Below are 23,655 nucleotides of genomic sequence, written 5' to 3'. Positions count from 1 at the left end.
TGCTGGGCAGTCTAGACAATTTGTAGGTACATCTGCAGCAAAAGATATGCTTATGTATATTATTATACATGTGGCTTTTTATTTTTATTTTTTGAGACAGGGTCTCACTCTTGTCAGCCAGACTGGAGTGCAGTGGCGTGATCTCGGCTCACTGCGGCCTTCGCCTCTCGGATTCAAGTGATTCTGATGCCTCAGCCTCCTGAGTAGCTGGGGTTACAGGTGTGTGCCACCAGGCCCAGCTAATTTTTGAATTTTTACTAGAGATGGGGTTTCACCAGTATGGTCTCGAACTCCTGATCTCAGGTGATCCACCCACCTCCACCTCCCAAAGTGCTGGGATTACAGGCGTGAGCCACCATGCCTGGCCACCTGTGGCTTTTTAGTCTTACTCTTCCACACCTCAGAATCACCATCTTCTAATCTTTAAAAGAATTTAGACCTTGGTCTCATACTATTTTTTATTCCTTAAAATGTCCATCTCAAATGTACAGATCTACTATTATGACAACTTGTTGGTCATGACAGAAACTGAGATAATTTCAACTGCAAATTAGTCTGGACAACTTTTAAATAAGTGTCTAAAGCCAACAGTATATAATTACATTGTCTGCAGGCATTCAGGTGGCACCTCTGCTACGATACCTTCCCTTTTTAGAGTCCTAAAAGCTGTTACATTCACTTAAAAAGCTTAAAATAGCAAAACGCAAGCTAATCAAACTTATATTCTTATTTCTGCCATGAAGCACTTTCTGGAGTTTAGAATAAACAAAATTAACTTGTATGTTTTAGTTTCTCAATTTATAAAATCATTTATTGTATTTGATTTCTTGTATAATGTAAGAAATTTACTATGGTATAAACATTAGGTTTACTTTGCATCCTTGGCAAGATACAAAATAATTATAATAGATTATTTTTAGACTATATTTAAGGTATTTAAATTATTTTATTAATTGGAATTTCAAGTACTTACTATGTGTGCACTCATTTACTGTAAAATTCTTAATTGTGGGCCTAATTACTTGAATAATTTGAAAATAAATTAAAAAGGTACTGCTATCATATATCACTAACAAATACGGCAGTCATCTATCTTATGGCATGCCACTATATAAATACATACCTTGCTATAGTTTTAATAATACCATCAAGTTCTTCGGGGGAAGGAGAATTACGACCACCCGGGGGAAAAACCAAGTTGATAGGATCGAAGAGTCGAGATAAGGATTTTGATAGATAAGCAGCCTCATAGGGTTGTAGTGAGTCTTTCAAAGCCTTTTCTGGACTGTGGAAACAAAATTTTTTAAAAACTAACTTAAAACTGCACAGAACTAAATGCTATTGTATCAAGCTGTAAATATCTTTTTTAAAAACCTCCCATAAAAATGTAACTCTATATTAAGAAAAAGAAAATAATTTGTTTTACAATGTACATATTTACAAATATATTTCACAATTAAACATTCAGGACTATAGTAACTTTTTTTTGTTGTTGTTGTGTTTTTTTTGAGACGGAGTCTCACTCTTGCCCCGGCTGGAGTGCAGTGGTACAATCTTGGCTCACTGCAACCTCCACCCTCCTGGGTTCAAGTGATTCTCCTGCCTCAGCCTCCCAAGTAGCTGGGATTACAGCTGTCTGCCATCATGCCCGGCTAATTGTTGTATTTTTAGTAGAGACAGGGTTTTGCCATGTTTGTCAGGATGGTCTCGAACTCCTGACTCCAGTGATCCACCTGCTTCAGCCTCCCAAAGTCCTGGGATTACAGATGTGAGCAACTGTGTCTGGCCTATATTAACATTTTAATTTCTACATAAGTCCCCACTATCAATGCACAATAATATGCACCAATACCTACTGTATTATCTGTTTCCTTAAACTAAAAGAATAACAGTAAAATCCTATTAATGCTAATGGGGGATATGCCTTTACTTGCAAATCCTACTTATAGAGTTATCAAAGCATATGGAAGAGAGACCAGCCTGCAGAGAGCTGCTCCATTAGCTTGGCCCTTTCCATCCACAGCTGCCTCCCTAATAAACCTCACTGTCTGAGAGGGAAGTGTACAGACTTAGGTTTTTACGTTTTCCATTTTTGTGTTCCATTTTTGAGTTACTTTATTTTGTGAGACAAAATAAAAAGTATCTGTGAAAGTCCTAAAATCATGTAAATACTCCCAAGTAGTATTTTGTTACTGTGCTACTTTGTTTTATAATATTCTTCACAATATCAAACTTAACCTGAGAAACATTTCTTTCCTGCTTGCACTTCCTGTATCTTTTATCTTCCTGTATCCTGAAATCATGCTGATTTTCATTTAGCAGTCAAACTATTTGATCTTACACTTTTCTTTCGACAATTACTATCAAATGTGTACAACCACTATTTTCATGTTTCCTTACTCCTATAATTAATTCAGTGTCTTCTCACATCATCCCTGTTTACAATCCTTTTACCAGCTTTTGCATTGTCTTTTTTCTTTTATAAAGAACAAATTTCCCTTCATCTAAAAAGTTAACCTTTAAAACATTTGACCTGCTTCTTCATGTATGTGAAACTTGGCTTTCTCTTTTTCTCACCCTTCTGGTGAACTGATAAGACCCAGAGATCAGAATGCTCTTGGCTCCAACATCATAATTCCATAGTTATCTCTTAATATTTTCTCATTCAATAAGTATTTCACTCAACACATATTTACTGAGAATACTATGCACCAGGCACTTTGTAAAGTGCTAGGAAGATAGAGATTAAGAGTGCTTTAGAGTTGTGAAGAAATTGGCAGGTAAAATGCTAATTATAATAATTTCTTTAATAGATGAAGATACCAAGACCACGATGGGAGCATGAAATAACTTAGTATCTAAATCTGTCTGAAGCAATCCTCTGTTGAAGTCCGAGCCATCTATTTAAATGTCACTATTTGTACTCATGTCATCTACTGACCTCAGAAGCCTCTTACCACTTCTGCAGAAATTTTGGCACTGAATTATAAGAACACTTTCCCATTCTCCAAATCTACCATTAAAGATCTTTGGTGACTACAATGTCAAACATCTTTTCTAAAACATGTCCTATATTAAAAGTCTACATTTGTAATAACCTTTATTTTGGCTTTACTAGGGGGCTTCCCAATTTGAGTCATCACTTTGAACTGCTCCACCTCTAAGATCTTCAAGCTTAAAGGAAACTTTCTACATGCTCCACCTTCTATCTCTACTTTCCCTTCCACAAATATTAAGTCACTACAGTATTTGCCAAGTATTTCCTAGGTGCAGAACTACAGTAGAGAACTTGGTTTAAAAAAAATTCCCGGCTGGACCTGGTGGCATGGTGGCACGTGCCTGTAATCCCAGCTACTCAGGAGACTGAGACAGGAGAATTGCTTGAACCCAGGAGGAAAGGGTGTAGTGAGCCAAGACCATGCCACTGCACTCCAGCCTGGGCAACACAGCAAGACTCTGCCAAAAAAAAAAAAAAAAAATTCCCTGTCTTCTTAAAGCTTACATAGTAACAGGAGAGATATACACAAAAATAAAAATTTAAAATAAGTTAAATATGGAATACGATAAGTGCTAAGAGAAAAATAAAGCAAGGAAGATAGAGAATAACGTTTAAGTCTTTTTTCCTTTTTCATCCAATTTTAGATAGGATGAGGCAAAGGAAGGCTTACCGAGAGGCCCTGAAGGAAAAGAGGTAGCAAATTGTGTAGATTTTCAGGGAAATTGCTTTCTATGAGGAAAGAACAGCAAATACAAAGGCCCTGAGGAGAGACCATACCTGAGTGTGTTGCCCAGAGGAGCAGATCAAGTAACAGGAGGGTAGTGCAAGATAACATCAGAGAAAACAGATGAACTGAGTCATGTTGAGCTTTGTGAATCTGTAAGGGTGGTATATTTCACTCTAAAGAACTTGTTCTTTGACCTTATTGTAATTTATGCTACGTGACCCCTTCCTGCTTCCAGCCTCCATCAGTCAACCAGGTCTATATCATCCTTTTTCCATAGCTATCATTTCAAGGTGCTCTCATTAGCACCCTGATTTTTCCAATTCACCTTCCTTTCAAAGTTCTAAGAAAATCTTACCGAGATGTTCTCTATATCTGCTGCTAAGCTGGCCAAGTACTGCAGAGAAAAAAATGATTTCTACTGGACATTTATACAAACCTCTTTAATATTGAGAGACCTGAAGGTCAAAGTAATAACCTAAAATTCTACTTTTGCAACTCTTCAATCTTTATAGGTAACTTTTTTCTTGGTTTTACCCTAAGGGCAAAACCACTGGCCATGACCTTTCTCAACTTGGCACTTCTCTCATTTTTCCCCTCCTACAACTTCATCTATTCTCTGTGACTTTCTTATTATTTCAATGAAAGAGGTAGCTTCATTCCTTTTTTAAAAATAAAAAATTCCCAGAATAATTTAACCTATCTCTTCTTATCCCATTATCTTTTTACCCAGATCTGATGGCTATACATTACATGTATCATGGCATCACTCTGTACTCCATATGTATAAATATTATGTGTCATTTAAAGAAAAAAGATATGTCAGCATAAAAAATATATAAAGACATATTCTAAGTAAAAAGGTTTTAATGGGAAATAACATACAAGAAGCAGGATTGCTATCTTGAACCTACACACAGAACAGGGTGGCCTCTGGTATGTTTGGAAAACAAAAGAAAGGCTGGGGTTTACTCGGGAAAGAGGAAGTTATACAAGTTGTTTTCAAAAAAAGTTTATTGGCACTGGCAGCATCTTATATAAGAGCTGGTGAGTTCTGATTGGTGAGTGTCATAAATTGCAAGGTAGGACTTGTAATTTTAGTGTTATGGTTAGGCCCTTGCAGTTTGGATTGGGCTTGTGAGATAGTGTGTCAGGCAAATGTTCTTGTACAAGTGGCTAGCTGTCCCTGTGTGACTTGTGTAGTAAGCTGCAGTTTAGAAAAATTTCTTGTGATAGTTCTTGTTATCAGGCAAATCATGTGTGACAGCTCTCCCTTCATGACCCTCCCCCAGCTCTATTTTGCCAGGATTTGACACAAGTGACTCCATGTTGAATCTGACAACTTTCATATATATAATTTACATAGCATACCACCACTTGAATTCAATCACTGAAAGTACACAATTTGATGAATTTCATATATTCAGAGATCTGTGCAATCATCACCACAGTCAATTTTAGAACATTTTATCACCTCAAAAAGAATTCTTGTATCTTTAACAATAACACTCCACCTTCCTCACTCCATCTCCAGCCCCAATCAATCACTAACCTACTTTATGTTTCTATAGCTTTTGCTATTCTGGATTTGCATATGAATGGGATAATACACTGTGTGTGTGTCTGTGTATGTGTGTGTTTTACTGTCTTCTTTCACTTAGTATAATGTTTTCAAGGTTCATCCACATTGCAGGATGTACAGTACTTCATTTCTTTTTATGGGTAATATTGTATGTTTTAATTGTAATATTTCATTGTATTAATACAGCACATTTTGTTTACCCATTTGTCTGGTGACAGACATTTGGTTGTTTCCATCTTTTAGCTATCAGGAATAATGCTGCAATAAACATTTGCATACAAATGTCTATGTGAACATATGTTTTTATTTCCCTTGGGTATACATCTGGAGTGAAATTGCTGGGTCATACGGTAACTATGTTTAATAGTTTGAAGAGGCCGCACATGGTGGCTCATGCCTGTAATCCCAACACTATGGGAGGTTGAGGCGGGAGGATCCCTTGAGCCCAGGAGTTCAAGACCAGCCTGTGCAACAAAGTTAAACCACGGCACTACAAAAAATAAAATAATTAGCCAGGCATGGTGGTGTACGCCTGTAATCCCAGCTACTCAAAGGGTAAGGCGGAGGACTGCTTGAGCCTGAGAGTTAGAGGCTGCAGTGAGCTGTGATTGCATCACTGCATTCTAGCCTGGGCTACAGAGTAGGACCCAGTTTCAAGAAAAAAAAAAAAAAAAGTTTGAAGAACTGCCAAACCCTTTTCCAAGGCCCTGTACCACTTTAGATTTCCACCAGCAACATATGCGGACAGTAATTTCTCAACATCCTTGCCAACACTTGCTACTATTTGTCTTTTTGTTTATAGACATCCTAGGGGGTGTGATGTAGTAGCTCACTGTTGTTCTGATTTGTATTTTCCTGACCACCTTTTTCATGTGCTTATTGGTCATCTATGTTTTTTGGAGATATGTCTGCTCAGATCTCTTGTCCACTTTTTAATTGGGTAATTTGTCTTTTTATTGTTGATTTGAAAGAGTTCTTTATATATTCTGAAACAAGTCAATTGCCAGATATATGAGTCAGAAATACTTTCACTCACTCCTGATGATAATCCTTTGAAGCAGCAAAGTTTTTAATTTTCAGAAAGTCCAATATATCATTTTGTCTTTTGTTGATTGTGATTTTGGTGTCACGTCTAAGAATTATTTACCAAATCCTAATGCATAAAGATTTACCCATACGTTTTCTAACATATATATATATATATGCAAATTTTTGTATCGATTGATTGGTTGAGATGGGGTCTCCCTATATCCAGGCTGGGTTCAAACTCCTGGGCTCAATTGATTTTCTCACCTCGGCTTCCCCAAGTGCTGGGAATTACAGGCATGAGCCACGGTGCCCAGCCTTGTTTTATATTTTTAATCTAATATTTAGATATTTGATCTATTTTGAGTTAATTTTTGTATATGGTATGAAGGGCACCACTTCATTCTTTTGTATGTCACTATCAGCTGTCCCAGCACCATTTGTGTAAAAATAATTCTTTCTCAATGGAAAGAATGGTCTTTACACTTTTTGAAGACAGCTCACCATAGATTTATGGGTTTCTTTCTGTACTCTCAATTTTATGTTTATCCTTGTGCCAGGCACTACTATAGCATCGGGATTAAAATTTCTTGTGAGCCCTCCTACATTCTTCTTCTTCTTCTTCAATATTGTTTTAACTACTCTGGGTCCCTTCAAATTCCATGAATTTTAGAATCACTTGTTACTTTCTACAAAGAAGTCAGCTGAGATTCTGATGGTGATAGTTACTGCACTGAATTGATATATATCAGTTTGGGGTGCATTACCATCTTAACAAGGTCAAGTCTTGCAATTCATGAACATGAGATATTTTTCTACTTATTTAGATATTTCTTTGAACAATATTTTATAGTTTTCTGAGTATAAATTTGCACTCCTTTTGTTAAAGTTATTCCTAAATATTTTATCTTTGTGGTGTTGTTATACATATTACATCCATTAATGTTAATAAACCCAACAATGAATTGTTATAATTATTACTTTACTATCTGCCATCATTTCCTAGCAAATTTCAGCTTTGTTCCTACCTACCTCCTGTGTGAAGTTATTTGCAAATGTATTAGGCACATATTACATTTCTAAATGTTATAGTCTCAACAATGCTTTTATGAAAGGAAAATTAAATCTTGGGACCCCAAACTTGCTATGCCAAAGATAAAAGTTAAGCTTGGAAATTGAGTTATGCAAAAAAACTTCCTTTCCTTTGTTCCCAAACAGCTGTAAGATGGAAGGCCACATCTCTCTCCAGGTGGCCTCCTTCACCCTGATCCTGTAAATTAACAGCTTATCTTCACATATAGGAACAATGACAATATTAGAAATAATTCTACTGCCCACCATGAGACAAATGCAGATTTGCTGAACATGAGACAAATGCTTAACTGACTGTTCCTGTACCCTCTTCTCCTTTCACATGTAACATGTGGATTCAGTGAGTGCTGATCAAAGCCTCACAAGAATGTGACCACTTATCTCACTACCTACCCTCCCCACTTTTTTCTTTTCCCCTTCTTCTCCTGCCCACTCTTTCCCCTTTAAATCTTGAAGTCCTCAAAACCCTCTTTGGAAAAACATCTAGGTCACAGATCCTTCAGTGATTAGAGTCTCCTTTTCCCAGGCACATCCTCAACCTGTGCAAAATATACCTCTAAATTAAGAGAGACCTGTCTCAGACACTTTTTGTTTTATACATTCTATACATATTATTTTATATAATTGCTTTTTAGGTCAGTTAAGAAGAAAATGTGTGTTTATATTTTCTTTTATAATTTCATAGTTACCTTTACTCTGTGGGGATTCAAATTATCTGGGGTCACTTGCTTCAACCTGAAGAACTTTCTTTAGTATTTCTTGTAAGCTGGAATGCTAGCAACACATTCCCTTTTTTAAATGAAGGAAAGTATTTTGCCTTCATTTTTGAAAGGACAGCTTTACTGGACACGGGATTCTTGGCTCATTTTTTTTCCTTTGAGCAATCTGAGCCCGCTACCTTTTGGCATCCTTTGTTTCTGCTGAGAAGTCAGCTGTCAATGTTATTGGGACTCCCTTATAAGTGAAGTGTAGTTGTATTTGGGAAGGGGGTGTGAGGAGTGTAAAGACAGGGTCTTACTATGTTGTCCAGGCTAGTCTTGAACTCCTGGCCTCAAGCGATCCTCCTGCCTTGGCCTCTTAAAGTGCTATGATTATAGGCATGAACCACTGCACCCAGCTGATGTATACTTTTTCCCTTGCTGCTTTCAGGGTTTTGTCCTTGACTTCTGACATTTTTACTATGATGTATCTGTTTGTGGATCTTTTTGCATTAATATTACTTGAGCTTCCTGGATGGATAGGCTACTGTATTTCAGTAAATTGGGAAGGTTTCATTCATTATTTCTTCAAGTTTTTTTTCTCCATTACCTCTCTCCTCTCCTTGTGGTATTCCTATAATACAGATGTTGTTATTCTTAATGGTATCCCACATTTCCTTGAGGCTCTGTTTATTTTCTTCATTCTTTTCTCTGTTTTTTGATCTGTGTAATCTCTATCAACCTAGCTTCAAGTTGCTGAATTCTTATTTCTGCCAGTTCAAAGCTATTCACAGAAGTAAAGGAAGGCGTGAGGCACCATGACCAGCCAAAACTGGGCATTTTAGATACACTGTTGTAACTCTGGGTACTGGTCCCCTCAGCTCTACGGCTTGTTATTGTTGATTGCTTTCTATCTGTTTAGTGGTTGGCTGGAATATTTTAATGAAGTCTCTCTCTCTCCCACAGTCTTAATCTCTGATGTTCCTCAGCTAGACACAGTTTTGGGTATGCTAATAGTCACCTTGAGATGGCAGTACTAATGGCACGATTATCTTTGTCATTTTTTTCTGACCACACCTAAACTCCACTAACTGACTGCTCTACATTTGCAACAATGCCTTGAGGCATAAACTCCTCTACAAAGGCATCCATAAAGGAGCTAACCGTAGCTCCTTTGATAGAACAGTTTCTGAGGTCATGTTTGATATTTGTTCTGATTCCAGGAGGGCTCCTCCCAGCTGTTTTATTCTCCAGATCTCTCCTCAGAGCTAGTTTACCTTCAGCTATCTTCACTAGATCTACAAGTCTCCTCCCATTGCCTTTCACCACACTTCCAGGGTTTTTTTTGAGAATACCCTTAGGTTTAGACTTCTCTAGGTTCTGTTGCAAATGAAGTCATTTACTTCACGAAGAGACTCGGGGCTGTTTTTCTCTTTTTTTCCTTTCTTTTCTTTTCCTTTTTCCTTTCCTCCTCTCCTCTCCTTTCTTTGCCTTTCTTTTTCTATCTCCTTCTTTTAGAAAAGGTGTTGCTCTGTCACCTAAGCTGGAGTATAGTGGTATGCTGCCTTGACTTCCCAGGCCCAGGTGATCATCCCACCTCAGCCTCCCAAGTAGCTGGGACTACAGGTGTAGACTACCAAGCCCAGCTAACTTTTTTATTTTTTGTGGACGGAGTCTGTTTTGCCCAGGCTGGTCTCAAATTCCTGGGCTCAAGCCATCTGCCTACCTTGGTCTCCCAAAGTGCTGGGCGACTACCACGCCTGACCCAGGACCTGTCTCATTGCCTGCCTCTACCCAAGTAAAAATCTTTATGCCAGGGCTCTGGACCTGAGGGTGGAGAAAATGGCAAGCTTCTATCTGACTGACACCTTGTAGAAGGCCAGGTCTCACTAATGTAGGCCTCCATAACAACTTTTTGCACCGACTGAATGGTTAAGTTAAATATTCAAAGCTGAAAGAGTCAGTGTCCTTATACAAAGGCTGGGATATAACAAAGCCCCCCAAGAGTTTTGCTTACGTCTTTCCTGGGCCTTAAAGCATGACAAGACAATGAAGGATTTCTTAACAGGACCCATTAAGGATTAAAAAAGTTTTATTAGAGATCTGAAGAAACTCTCCAGGCCTCCACAAACAAGTTTACAGGTGGTCTAAAGAACTCCCCAAACCTCCATGATTTAGTAGGAGACAAGATAAGAGTAATCACCCCAGCACCTGGGACCCATTTAGATTAAGTAATTTACTGAGGCTCCAGAGGAAGGTCTTCAAGACTCAGAACTTAGTTATAGATTAAAAGAAGTTAATCATTTATGTCTTTAGATGAATGCACTTACATGTAGACATATAGCTTACAAGGTATATAAGCTCTGGAAAACTTTGTAATTTTGAGTTGGTGTGGTGATATTTTCCGGGCCTTATCGCTGCAACTGGTTATAGAAATAAAAAACTCTCCTCCTCTCCAGCTAATCTGCATCTTGTTACTGGGCAGCAAGAAATAGCAGTCCAACCCTCAGTTTGGTCTGGGAACAACCTCACTCTAGGAAGTGAGCACTTGGTGGCAGGCAACTGCACGAGGTCCTTTCAGTTTATATTTCCTGGCAAAGAATCACTATTTCAAAAGCCCAGGCAAAGGTAATTAGGGCCCCAGTACTTTGAGTCTGCCATGCTCAAGGACCCATTCATTACGTGGGAATTGGGCACAATATGGCAGCTCCCTACTCCTGACCTCACTTACCTGAAAGTCAGCCTCAGCAACTTCCTGCTGAGGGCATTATGAATAATGTTGAGGCCCTGCTCTTCCCAGGAAGAGAGCCTTCCAGCTAGGAGCTAGAAGAGAGGGAGCCCTATGTTCTTGGCTACTGCAATCTAGAGAACAATCTCCATTTCACTAAGCTGAGGCGGGTAAGACAGGAACAATCTTGGCTCAAATACCTTAGGCTCCAGTTTTTCTGACCAAATTTTCATAGACTTTCTTGAATAGATGTTGCTTCCTCTTGCTGTTTGCTCTTAGGACCATTTCTGGACTCCAACTTAAATGAACTCATTCTTTGGGGCGCCACATTGCTTTGAGTTGTCCTCCTATCTCACCATTTTTTTCTGTCTTTGTCTCCTTTGTAAGCTGCCACTCCACTGACTAATCTATACATGCTGGTATCTTTCTTGGACCAAGGCTCTCTCTTCTCTCTCTCTATACATCTTTCCCTATGTAATCTCTTCCAGTTCCATGATTTTAAAAAATGTACATGATGATAGCAGGGTGAGGTGGCTCAGGCCTATAATCCCACACTTTGGGAGGCTGAGGCGGATGGATCATCTGAGGTCAGGAGTTCAAGACTAGCCTGGCCAAAATGGCGAAACTCTGTCTCTACTAAAAATACAAAAATTAGCCGGGCATGGTGGTATGCGCCCTTAATCCCAGCTGCTCAGGAGGCTGAGGCAGGATCATCACTTGAACCCGGGAGGCAGAGGTTCCAGTCTGGATGACAGAGCAAAGTAAAAAAAAAAGAGAGAAAGAAAGCAAAGTGCATGATGATGACTTCCAAGTACGTATTTCTAGTCCTGACTCATATTTAATTACCTTTTCAACGACTCTATTTGCATTTTCAATTCACCAGTTTCAAAAGAATTAAATACAATGTATTAATTAAATACAATGCTTTGAAAAAATTCTTCCTATCTTAACCACTCAGTCTTCCACCAACTAGTCGTATCCTTGATTCCCCTGTCCTCTCAAATCCATGGCTTGCCCTCTATATATCCTGCTTCAAAAATACATCTTGAATCAATCTGACCAAATTACCACCTTATCTGCTCATCCTAGTTCAAGTTATTATCATCTCTTATCTGGATAAGCAAAATAGCTTCCATCTTCCACTTCCCCAACTCTGTGCTGCCCCCCCTTAGTTGTCTATATAGCAGTCAGAGTGCTAATTTTAACATGTTTATCAGTTCACATCATTCCTCTAAATCAATGGTTTCTCACTTTATTAGGATAAACTCCAAGCCCTTTACCATTGCCTATAAAGCTCTACATGATCTCACATTTCCTTTCCTCTCTGATCCAATCTGAAACACTTCCCTTTTTTGTTCACTATGTTCCAGCTGCACTGGCTTCTTTCTGTTCTTCAAACCTCCTCATCTTAATTTTCTTTTCTTTTTTTTGAGACGGAGTCTTGCTCTTTGTCCAGGATAGAGCGAAGTGGCGCGATTTCGACTCACTGCAACCTCCACCTCCTGGGTTCATGCAGTTCTCCTGCCTCAGCTTTCCGAGTAGTTGGGGTTACAGGCATGTGCCACCATGCTCGGCTAATTTGTGTGTGTGTGTGTGTGTGTGTGTGTGTGTGTGTGTGTGTGTGTGTGTGTGTATGTGTGTGTGTATATATATATTTTTTGTAGAGACAGGATTTCACCATGTTGGCCAGGCTAGTCTTGAACTCTTGACCTCAAGTGATCCACCCTCCTCAGCCTCTCAAAGTGCTTAGATTATAGGCGTGAGCCACCGCGCCCAGCCTTAATTTTCCTAAGGCCTCTAAATTTGTTCTTCTGACTGCAAAAACCTTACTCTCAATTTCCCCTGGTTGATTCTTTCACACTATTTAGATCTAAGGTCAAATGTTACCGCCTCACAGAAACTTTCTCTGACATCCTATATAGTAAGCAACTCTATAGCATTATTTTATTTTCTTCACAGCAATTATCACTACTGAAAATTTGACACGAGTAATGAATCATGAAAAATGATACCCTGGCTATTCATATTTTGATTCTGTGCTGATTCCTCTAGGGCCTGGTTCCATTCGTTCTCTTTTCTTTCTTACAGCTCTCATCTCTTTTTCTCTCCACTGGCTACTTCCATCTATGAAAACTCAACTCTTCCTTGTTTGTGTCCTTGAACCCTCATGATTTTTTGACATCTTGGAATATGGCTCCTATATCTTGTTTTCCTCACCAATCACTTTACTGTATTCATCTCCAAAAAGTGACAATAATATCTTATTAGTGAAAACACAGTGGCTTTTTTCGCTCTAATTTGCTTTCCCTCCATTGAATTTACCGTTTTATTTTATTTATTTTTTGAGTCTTGCTTTGTCACCCAGGTTGGAGAGCAGTGGCACAATCTTGGCTCACTGCAACATCCGCCTCCCAGGTTCAAGCCATTCTCTTGCCTCGGCCTCCCAAGTAGCTGGGATTACAGGCGTGCACCATCATGCCTGGCTAATTTTTTGTATTTTTAGTAGAGACAGTGTTTCAACATTTTGGCCAGACTGGTCTTGAACTCCTGACCTCAGGTGATCCGACTACGTTGGCCTTCCAAAGTGCCCTTCCTTGTGCCCTCCCTCCCTCCCTCCCTCCCTTCCTTCCCTCCCTTCCTTCCCTCCCTTCCTTCCCTCCCTCCTCTCTCTCTTTCCTTTTTTCTCTTTTTCTTTCTTTTCTTTTCTTTCTTTCTTTTGTCTTTCTTTCACACAAGTAACATATATTCCTCTTACATAAAAGCAGAAAATGCAAAATTAGGATTCCACCTCCTGGAAATAAACTACTGTTACTGTTTGCTTTGTGTATTTCTAGACCTTTTTTAGTGCATGCACATAGATTTAAAAATAAAACTAAGGCAGAAATAGAATGCTCTATTTGCTACTTTATATATACTTTTAAAAAAATGTGATGTATAATTAAATCTTTGTAGGTCAACAGACATAACAGACATAGGTTCTGTTCTCTTTTGCCCTCTCTATTAGGCCTTACTGAATCTGCATATTATAAAAGAGTTATTGAGAAGGTAATCTGGTCTCATTTTATGATTCTAACCTATAATGGCCATTTATTTTGCCAGTCAAAACTACTCCTTTTTTTTTTTTTTTTTTTTTTAAAGGGAGACAGGGTCTCACTATGTTGTCCAGGCTGGCCTCTAACTCCTAGGCTCAAGAGATCCTCCCAGGTAGCTAGGATTACAAGCATGTGTCACACTGCCCAGCACTAGTCAGTACTTCTACATACTGTATTCTACTAGTCAGAGCTTCTAACTATACGGGACACAAATTCAACTAGATGTATTTAGGAATAAAATTAAAAGAGAAACAAACAACTGTTTAAACAGCACCCATGAGTCTATCCAACATTTTTCTTACATGGTAGGTGATAAGAAACTGCTACTGCTTTAGCCAGGCTTGACACAATAAATATGATTCTAGTGTTTAAAGAAAGGTGTGAAAGCCAATCACTTGATCTGATGCTCAAATTGAAAGTTTAAAATACTCTTTCAATTTTGGAGGAAAAGCTGGGCAGGCTAAACTTGCTGAGATTGTATATTGGTTTCCAATATGGCTCCTAAATATGGCTATACTACTATACTTCATGGGTGACCTAAGAGATTTTCAGGGGTAATTTTGACTATACAGTTGGACCTCCGTTTTTGCAAATTCTACATCCAAGGATTAAACCAACCATGGATTGAAAACCTAGTTAGGCCTACAATAGTTGTGGCTATAATGAAACATTTATTCACATTTTTTCTTATCATTCTCTAAGCAATATAGTGTAATAACTCTATGCATAGCATTTACATTGTATTAGGTATTATAGGTAACCTAGAGATGATGTGCATAGGTTATATGCAAATATTATGTCATTTTTACATAAGAAACTCGAGCTTCCCAATGGGTCCTGGAACCAATCCCCTACAAATACCTAAGTGCTTTTTTTTTTTTTTTTTTTTTTGAGACAGGGTGTCATTCTGTCACCCAGGCTGGAGTGCAGTGGCATGATCTCAGCTCACTGCTGCCTCCATCTCCCAGGTTCAAGCGATTTTCCTGCCTCAGCCTCCTGAGTAGCTGGGATTACAGGCGAGCGCCACCATGCCTAGCTAATTTTTGTATTTTTAGTACACACGGGGTTTTACCATGTTGGTCAAGCTGGTCTCGAACTCCGGACCTAGTGATCCACTCCACTTTCTCTTAACACGTTGACTGAGAACCTATCCCAGCATAAGATTTATCTCCCCTGTCATTTCTGAACACCCAGGTTCCTTTTATGTCACATTTATGCAAGTGGTCCATCAATAAATGATACCATCTGAGGTAATTACAGGTATATTATAACATCGATTAAAATACAGTGACCACAACATGATCATCTACCAGCTTCTCAACATCCTACTTAGTGTTACACTTTAAAATTGACTCCGGCAGGAGGCAGAAGTGTTCAACTAAGGGTGAAAATTGACTTCTTCAGTTAAAAGTCTTGCAAAGTCTTTTAAGGTATACAAATACATTACAAATATTTAGAGACTTGGTGTATACTTAATTTATAATTTAAAATAAAAATAAAAGATAAAATTTAAAATAAAAATAAAATTAAGATGCCAACTAACAGGTCAAATTAAAGAAACATACTCATAATCTGGCATTTTTGGTATGAATATATCTTGTGCATCATCTTCCATGTGTTGTAGGTCAACATAGAGGTCTGTAGTTCCACTTGCATTAAAATTCCCTTGGATATTCTGACTGTATTGTTGAAGACGCTTCCATAAGTCATTATAAAGACGTAATAATTTGGGGTATTCTCCCTCAAATGCCTGCTTCAAAAACATAGAAGCTGCCAAGCAAAACAAGAACATGAATTAGATAAATGAAAATAAAATGTGGTAAATAAATGTTTCTTCTGCATATGAAGATATTGTTCCAAATAACCCATACTATAGGGCAAACCAAAGATGTGTTCTAATGAGGTCTTTTATAGTAATGCTAATAATAATAATTTTCCACTTTGACTCACTGCACTTGATATGCAGGCCATATATTTTGAAACACAATCTATACTAAAAAATGGAAAAACCCACAATTGTAGTTGAAGATTTCAATTCCTTTTTCAAGAATCAAGAAAATAAGTACACAGAAAATCGCGACAGAAAACCCGACAGCGCTAAAACCCAATTGACTTAATTTACATTCATACAATACTTCATGAAAAACAGCAAACACACATTCTTTTCAAGTGCACATGGAGTATGTACCAAGATCAACAATATTTGGTTCCATTAAACAGGTCTCAATACATCGAAAAGGCTTCAAACCATACAAAGCTTGTTCTCTAACCAAAATAGTTTTAGATTAGAAATTAGTAACAAAAAGATACCTGAAAAGAATCCTGAAATATTTGAAACTACAAAATGCTTCTAAATAACCCATGGATCAAAAAAGAAATCAAAAGGGAAATTCGAAGTATTTTGAACTGAACGAAAATTATAACACAACACATCAAAATTTGTGGGATATCAACAAGGGAGTACTTGGGGGAAATTTATGCAAATACTTACATTTGAAAAGAAGAAAAGTTTCAAATCAATTACCTAAACTTCCATTTTAAGAACATGGAAAAAGAAGGGCAAATAAAAACCAAAGTAAACAGAAGAAATAAAATAATAAAGCTCTGAACAGACATCAATGAACCAGAAAATGAAAACAAGAAACACTGAAACTAAAAACTGGTTCTTTGAAAAGATAAGTAAAATTGACAAACTTCTAGCCAGATGGATTAGGAAAAAAGAGTAGAAACAAATTATCCATATTAAGAATAACAGAGGTGATCTCATTACATATTACAAAATATTCTGCAGATACTAAAAGAGTAATAAAGGAATTATAAACAACTTTATGTGAATAAATTTGAAAACTTTCATGAAATACACAAATTCCTCGAAAGATACAAACTAACAAAGCTCACTCAAGAAGCAACAGATAGACTGAATAACACTATACCTGTTGATTCTTTTAGTTAAAAATCTTCCCACAAAGAAAAACTTCAGGCTTAGATGACTTTAGTGGTGAATTTTATCAAGCAGTTTAAGAAACAAATAAAAGCAATTGTATACCAATTCCCAATTCATTCTGAGGCAAGCACTGCCCTGACATAAAAACCACATATTAAAAGAAAAATAAAAACTACAGAATATTCCTTATGAAGATAGATGCAAGAATTATAACCAGAATTTCATCAAATCTAGTCAAACAATATATAAAAAGAATAATACATCATGACCAAGGAGATCTATGTCAGAAATTCATAGTTGGCATACATATACATATATATATATACACACACACACCTGGAATTACATATATATAACATGTATCTATCTATCTATCTATCTATCTATCTATCTATCTATCTATCTATCTATCTATCTATCTATCTATCTATCTAATTATCTATCTATCTATCTAAATAAATGGGGTCCCACTATATTGCCCAGGCTGTTCTTTAACTCCTAGGCTCAAACAGTCTTCCTGTCTTGGCCTCCCAAAGTGTTGGGATTACAGACATGAGCCAACATACCTGGTCAGCTTAATGTTTTAAAATCAATCAATGTGATGATTCATCTTTTAACAAACTAAAAAGAAAAAGTGTATGCTCTTTTCAATAGATGAAGGAAAAGCATTTGAAAAAAAATCTAACATTCACTCCTAATAACACACTCAGGACTAACTAGGAACAGAAAGGAACATATCCTTAAACTAAGAAAAGGCATCTATGAAAAACTACAGCTAATATAATACTTAAGAGAATAAGTAATACTTTTGCTCAGAAATCAGCAAGAAGACAACAATGTTAGCTTTCACCACTTCTAATCAACATATCCTAGAGGTTCTGGCCAGTGTAAAGAGGCCTAAGTAAATAAGTAAATAAGACATTCAGATTGGAAAGGCACACAGTCTTTTTAGACAGACAATATACAAGCATCTATATGGAAAATCTGATGGAATCTGTGAGAAAAGCTACTAGAGTTAACATAATAACTGAATTTAGCAAAGTTGCAGGATATAAGATTAATGTGCAAAATTCAGTTGTATGTCTATATACTAGCAATGAACAATCAGAAGTTGAAATTTTAAAAGAATACAATTTGGAATAGCACAAAAAAAATGAAATACTTAGATATATCTGACAAAAGGGGAAATAGGTACACACTGAAAACTGCAAAAACAATGCTGAGATAAAGAAGACCTACATAAATGGAAAGCGATAACATTCATAGTTCAAAGATTCAATATTGTTAAATGTAAATTATCCCTAAATTAATCTATATATTAAATGCAATCTAATTTAAAATCAATGCAGGCTTTCTTTTAGTAGAAATTGAAAAAATGATCCAAAAATCATATGAAAATGTAAAGAACCCACAATAGTCACGGCAACTTTGAAAAACAACAACGTTGGAGTACTAATATGATCTGATTTCAAGACATACAAAACTATAATAATCAATACACTGGTACTGGGGTAAAACAGACACATAGATTAATGGTGCAGAATAGCGAGTACAAAAATAGACCCACACATATCTGGGAGACTGAATTTTGAGGAAGGTGTGGACACAATTTAGTGGACACAGGGTAGAGTTCACCAAATGATACTGTAACAACTGAAGAGCCATATGCAAAAAAAAAATCCTCTTTAACCCACACTCTATACCTTATACAAAAATTAACTCAAAAAAGATTAAATCTTCTAAAAGAAAACATCTGAGGGAACTTTTCTGTTCTTGAGTTAGACATGATATGAAACCAAAAGTATGGTCCATAAAAGAAATTTGATAAACTGGACAACATCTAAATTAAAAGTGTCTGCTCTTCAAAAAAAAATACTGCTAAGAAAATGAAAAGACACGCCCCAGAAAGGGAAAATCAATTTCACATATCTGATGAAGCACTTGTATCTGAAACACATAAAGAACTCTCAAGTCTCAACAAGAAAATAGCCTAACTTCAAAAATGGGACCTTTATCAAAGAAGGTATATGAATGGCAAATAAACACATGAAAAAAAATGCTCAACTTCTTTAGTCAATAGGGAAATGCAAATTAAAACCACAACGAGATACAACTATATAACTGTTCAAGTGACTAAAATTAAAAAGAGTGACCATATCACGGCCAAACACTGTGGCTTGTGCCTATAATCCCAGCACTTTGGGAGGCTGAGGTGGATGGATCATCTGAGGTCGGGAATTTGAGACTAGCCTGGCCAACATGGTGAGACTCCGTCTCCACTAAAAACACAAAAATTAGCCGGGTGTAGCTGTAATTCCAGCTATTCAGGAGGCTGGGGCACAAAAAACAGGAGGCAGAGGTTGCAGTGAGCTGAGATTGTGCCACTGCACTCCAGCCTGGGCAACACAGTGAGACTCCGTTACAAAAAAAAAAAAAATAACCATATCAAATATTGGCAAGGATAAACGAACTAGAACTCTTACATAGCTTGTGGAGATAAAAAATTGCATACTCACTTTGCAAAAGAATTTAGCATTTCATTAAAATGTTAACTATATACCTAAATATTGTTAAATCATTCTGCTTCTAGATATTTATCCAAAAAAAAAAAAAAAAGTATATGTCTATATAAGGAACTGTACCTGAATATTCACAGTATCTTTATTTGTAGTAGCAAAAACTGGAAACAACTCAATGTCCATCAACAGGCCAATGCATAAGCAAACTAATATATCCATGCAATGGAATAATATGCAGCAACAAAAACAAACTACAATATAGTTGAATCTCAATAAAATCATGCTGTGTGAAAGAAGCCAAACAAATAAGAATATAAAATATATGCTAAATCATTCAATTTGTACAAAATTCTGGGAGCTACAAACTACCATAGAGTAACAAAAAGCAGATCAGTGTTTGCCTGGGGGTGGGGGAGAGAGATAGTAGAGAGAGTAATTATGAAGCTGTACAAGGAAACTGTTGGGAGTGATGAATATGCTCATTGATTGCTTGTTGTGATGATTTCAGGGGTGTGATGATTTCATACGTGAAAACATATCAAATTGTATACTTTCAAGACGTGTTGTTTATTGTATGCCAGCTATACCTCAGTAAAGCTATTTAAGAGAAATTATCTCAGAGAAAACTTCTTTGGCCTCCCTCTTCCCTGATAAAGCAGCAATCCCCCATGGGCCTCAAGTAACCCTATATGTTCTTTCAGGGCATGCCAATAATGCGAGGCCCTGGGTTTGCTCTTGTATTTGACAAGAAATCTTGAGAGACACGGTAACATCATCCTGCAGACAGAGAGCCGACTTGTTTACTATTCACTACAAAAGTGGTAGTTTCTTCAAGCTCAAAGTTCCTTACCTTCCATGCAATCTCTCTGTATACGTACCATCCACATGGGCCCATGTCATATCTCCCTATAATATTTGGAGGCATGTGAAACTAAAACACAATATGCTAATGCTCATAATTCTTGCTGTGTTGTAATAAAGTTCTTTTTCTCTAACCCAGGAGTCTCATGTCTTCGGACAATATTCATAAAACTATGGCAGTTTAGCCTTTTTAAGAGAGATAAAATCTCAGATCCTTCAGTTTTTGAACTTCCCCAATCAAAATCAAAATATTTCTTTGGTAATTCTCTCACAACAATCTGTTCTTTGCTTTTTTTTTTGTATTTATCACAATTTCTAAACATATTTGTTTGCAGTATATTTCTCCTACTTGGCTGTTCATTCCACAAAGGCAAGGACAATGCCTCTTTTCTTCAAAGCACATTTGGTACCTAGCACAGTGCCTGGAATAGCAGAAGTAAATATTTCTTAAATAATAGAATGAAGCTTTTTGGTTTTTTTTTTTTTCTCTTTTCTTTTCTTTTTTTCTTAGAGACGAGGTCTCACTTTGTTGCCCAGGGTGGTCTCAAACTCCTGGGCTCAAACGATCCTCCCACCTTGGCCACCAAAGTGTTGAGATTACAGGTGTGAGCCATCATGCCCAAACATGGGTTTTTTTAGGGAACAGTATCACTTTCATAAAACTCTTATCTATACAAGAACACATTACTATTGAGGGTTTAAGCCAAACTTTGTCTATATTATCTCAGCTAATGTGATTGATTAATTGTAAGTTACTTAAGTCAATTATATTTAAAGCTTACAAACAAGTATTATATATTTAAATCTTGAAGCTAAGTTTTTGTTTGTTTGCTTGTTTTTCATTTTTAGAGACAAGGTCTCGGTCTGTCATCCAGGCTGGAGTACAGTAGCACAGTCACGGCTCACTGTAGTCTTGACCTCATGGGCTTAAGCAGTCTTCCGACCTCAGCCTCCCAAGTAGCTGCGACCATAAATATGTACCACTACACTCAGGTAATTTTATTTACTTTTTAATTTTTGTAGAGATGGGGTCTCCCTATGTTGCCAAGCTGGTCTCAAACTCCTAGGCTCAAGGAATCCTCCCACCTCAGTCTCCTAAAGCATTGGGATTACAGGCATGAGCTACCACAGCCAGCCAAAGGTAAGTTCTACTTTAGTTTCTTTGATATGTAAAGTGTTCATATTACCTATACAATTTTAATTATTTGAAGAAAATTTATAGTACACCTACTGTACATTCTGATAATCAAATCATTTATAGAGGGAAAATTACAGGTTAATTCCCAGTTACCTGGGAATGTATTATTCAGATTATTGCCTTGTGCAAACTTGGTTTTTTTTTTTTAATTAATCACTAGTGATTACAACACAGGCACAAATGTGGAAATTAAACTCACATTAAACAACCTAATTACTATTAAAACAATATTTTATAACTTAGAAGATAACTGTATGTATTGTACTCCTACCAGGTAATAATAGGTCTGGGGAAAAACCTCTGATTAAGAAAGTCCACCTTTGATTTTATTCTGCTATCTCTGTCTTCTTGAATTCACTGCATTAAGAACCCCTACAGCTTCCAAAATGTGTAGGGTGAGACGCATCCCAAACCTTGAGCTAATTCACACGAAGATTCAAGGATATAAATAGTCTATGTGCTCAATTTCTCTCTTCCCATCTTCTCTATTCCAGTACCTTCTTTTACCTTCTTCCCTAGCCCTGAACGCTGTAAGAAGTTACTAGTTTGTATTGACTGTCTGTCCTTTCCCTTTAAAATGTGAGTTAAATGAAAGCAGGGTTATTATTTGACTTATTTTCCTCTGTGTTTCTTTTACCTAGATTTAACACTTAGCATTTGATTACTGAATGAACAAATGAACTGAAAGTAGAATGAAAAGGGAGTCTAGGTTTGGAGTTATATCACTTCCCCTTGGGAGTTATATCAGCCTTGTCTTAATTTTCTTACTACCTCTAGATTCCCGGTTTAAGGCTTCACAGGACAGCTCTAATATATGCTTTATCTCAGAATTGGAGCAGTCTTAGGTCTTGCCTTCGTCTTGACTAGCTGTGCCTAAACCTCAGCCTGTATGATGCTGCTTCTCCTGCATCTCCCTATAAAAGGACTGAACACCTCATGTCTAGGAAACTGACTGGGGCCAAGAAAAGGCAGTACTCCTTACAACTCTGCCAACCTTCAGATGCCCAAATACTGGGCAGTGCCAAATATACCTGGAAGGATTTAAGCATTCATCCATTCAACAAATATCTGCTGACCACTTACTACATGCCAAGTACTGTTGTAAAAGCTGGATATGCAATGGTAAACAAAATAAGCAAGTTCCTTTCCATATACAGATTATACTCGAGTGAAGAGGTACAATAAACAAGTCATTATGTAACATAATGTCAGGAAGTGCTAAGTGCCTTGAAGAAAAATAAAGCAAAGTTAGAGAAGAGACAGTGATAGGATGTGCTATTTTACATACTTACCTGGAAGGACCTCTCTGAATGAAGCAAGGATACGCTCCATCGAGTACCTCTTTCTTAGGTAAACAAAAGTGCACTATACACGTATTTATCCACTGATTTTTAACTTAACAATCTTGATGACCTCTCCATAGTGGTCCGTAAAGATATTCCTCATTCCTTTTTTTCCCCTCATTTCTTTTTATAGCTGCATGTGCCACTCTCCCAAGCTATAGTTATTATCATGTGATTAACTTCCCCACTGATACCAGCTAGACTTGGGATGTTTCCCCAAACAATCCAACTCGAACAAAGAAAAAGCTCATTGTAGAAGCATATTGATATACCAATCACACAATGCTGCTTCATAAACAGCAACAACCACGGCTCACCAGAAGTGGAATAAAAAGCTCATAAACTTTATAAAGATGTTTCACAGAATTTAAGCTGCCCACTTTGTCAGATAAATTAGAGAAGCAATGGCTTGCATTTTTAAAAAATAGATCAGTTTTATTCTGCTAGTTCTATAAAAACAATGTAAACACAAGTATTCTATACAACTTGTTGGTGAATTCACATAATGAAAAAAAAAAAATTAGTGCTGCAGTCGCTAATGAAAGATGCTATGGACACCCTTGAAGGAAGAAGAAATGATAAAGAACATATGGACCATTGTCCATTCATTGGAGAAACCAATTTGGACAAATTTCTAAACCAGTTAGAGGACAGTTTCTTAAAAACTGAAAACTGCTCGAAGACAAAAAACAAAAATGAAGCAGCTTCAAACTACACAGAAAAGCTCGTCATTAGGGAGCAGGTGCTAACACTAAGACATCCCCAAAGAAGAGGCAAGGGCGTGCACCCAGGACACCCACCCAGGACTGAGACAGGTGGATAACAAAGGCCTGTCAGCAATGGAAAGAGG

At 37.2% G+C, this 23,655-nt stretch overlaps 1 protein-coding gene across 3 annotated transcripts in view; it reads right to left on the bottom strand.

The window, feature by feature from the left end:
* The window catches only part of COG5 (component of oligomeric golgi complex 5), a 366,355-nt gene that overhangs the window by 80,486 nt on the left and 262,214 nt on the right, over positions 1-23,655 (bottom strand). For all 3 annotated transcript variants that reach the window (XM_010382422.2, XM_030932305.1, XM_030932306.1), the window contains 2 exons: positions 15,506-15,710; positions 1,124-1,285 (listed from right to left, as the gene is read on the bottom strand). In XM_010382422.2, the coding sequence (XP_010380724.1) occupies positions 1,124-1,285; positions 15,506-15,710 (367 nt within the window). The remainder of the gene's footprint in view (positions 1-1,123; positions 1,286-15,505; positions 15,711-23,655) is intronic.

The sequence above is a fragment of the Rhinopithecus roxellana genome, chromosome 6 (genome assembly GCF_007565055.1).
Source record: "Rhinopithecus roxellana isolate Shanxi Qingling chromosome 6, ASM756505v1, whole genome shotgun sequence".
Lineage (NCBI taxonomy): Eukaryota > Metazoa > Chordata > Mammalia > Primates > Cercopithecidae > Rhinopithecus > Rhinopithecus roxellana.
Note: the sequence above shows the minus strand (reverse complement) of the source record. Positions and strands in the feature narration are given on the sequence as shown.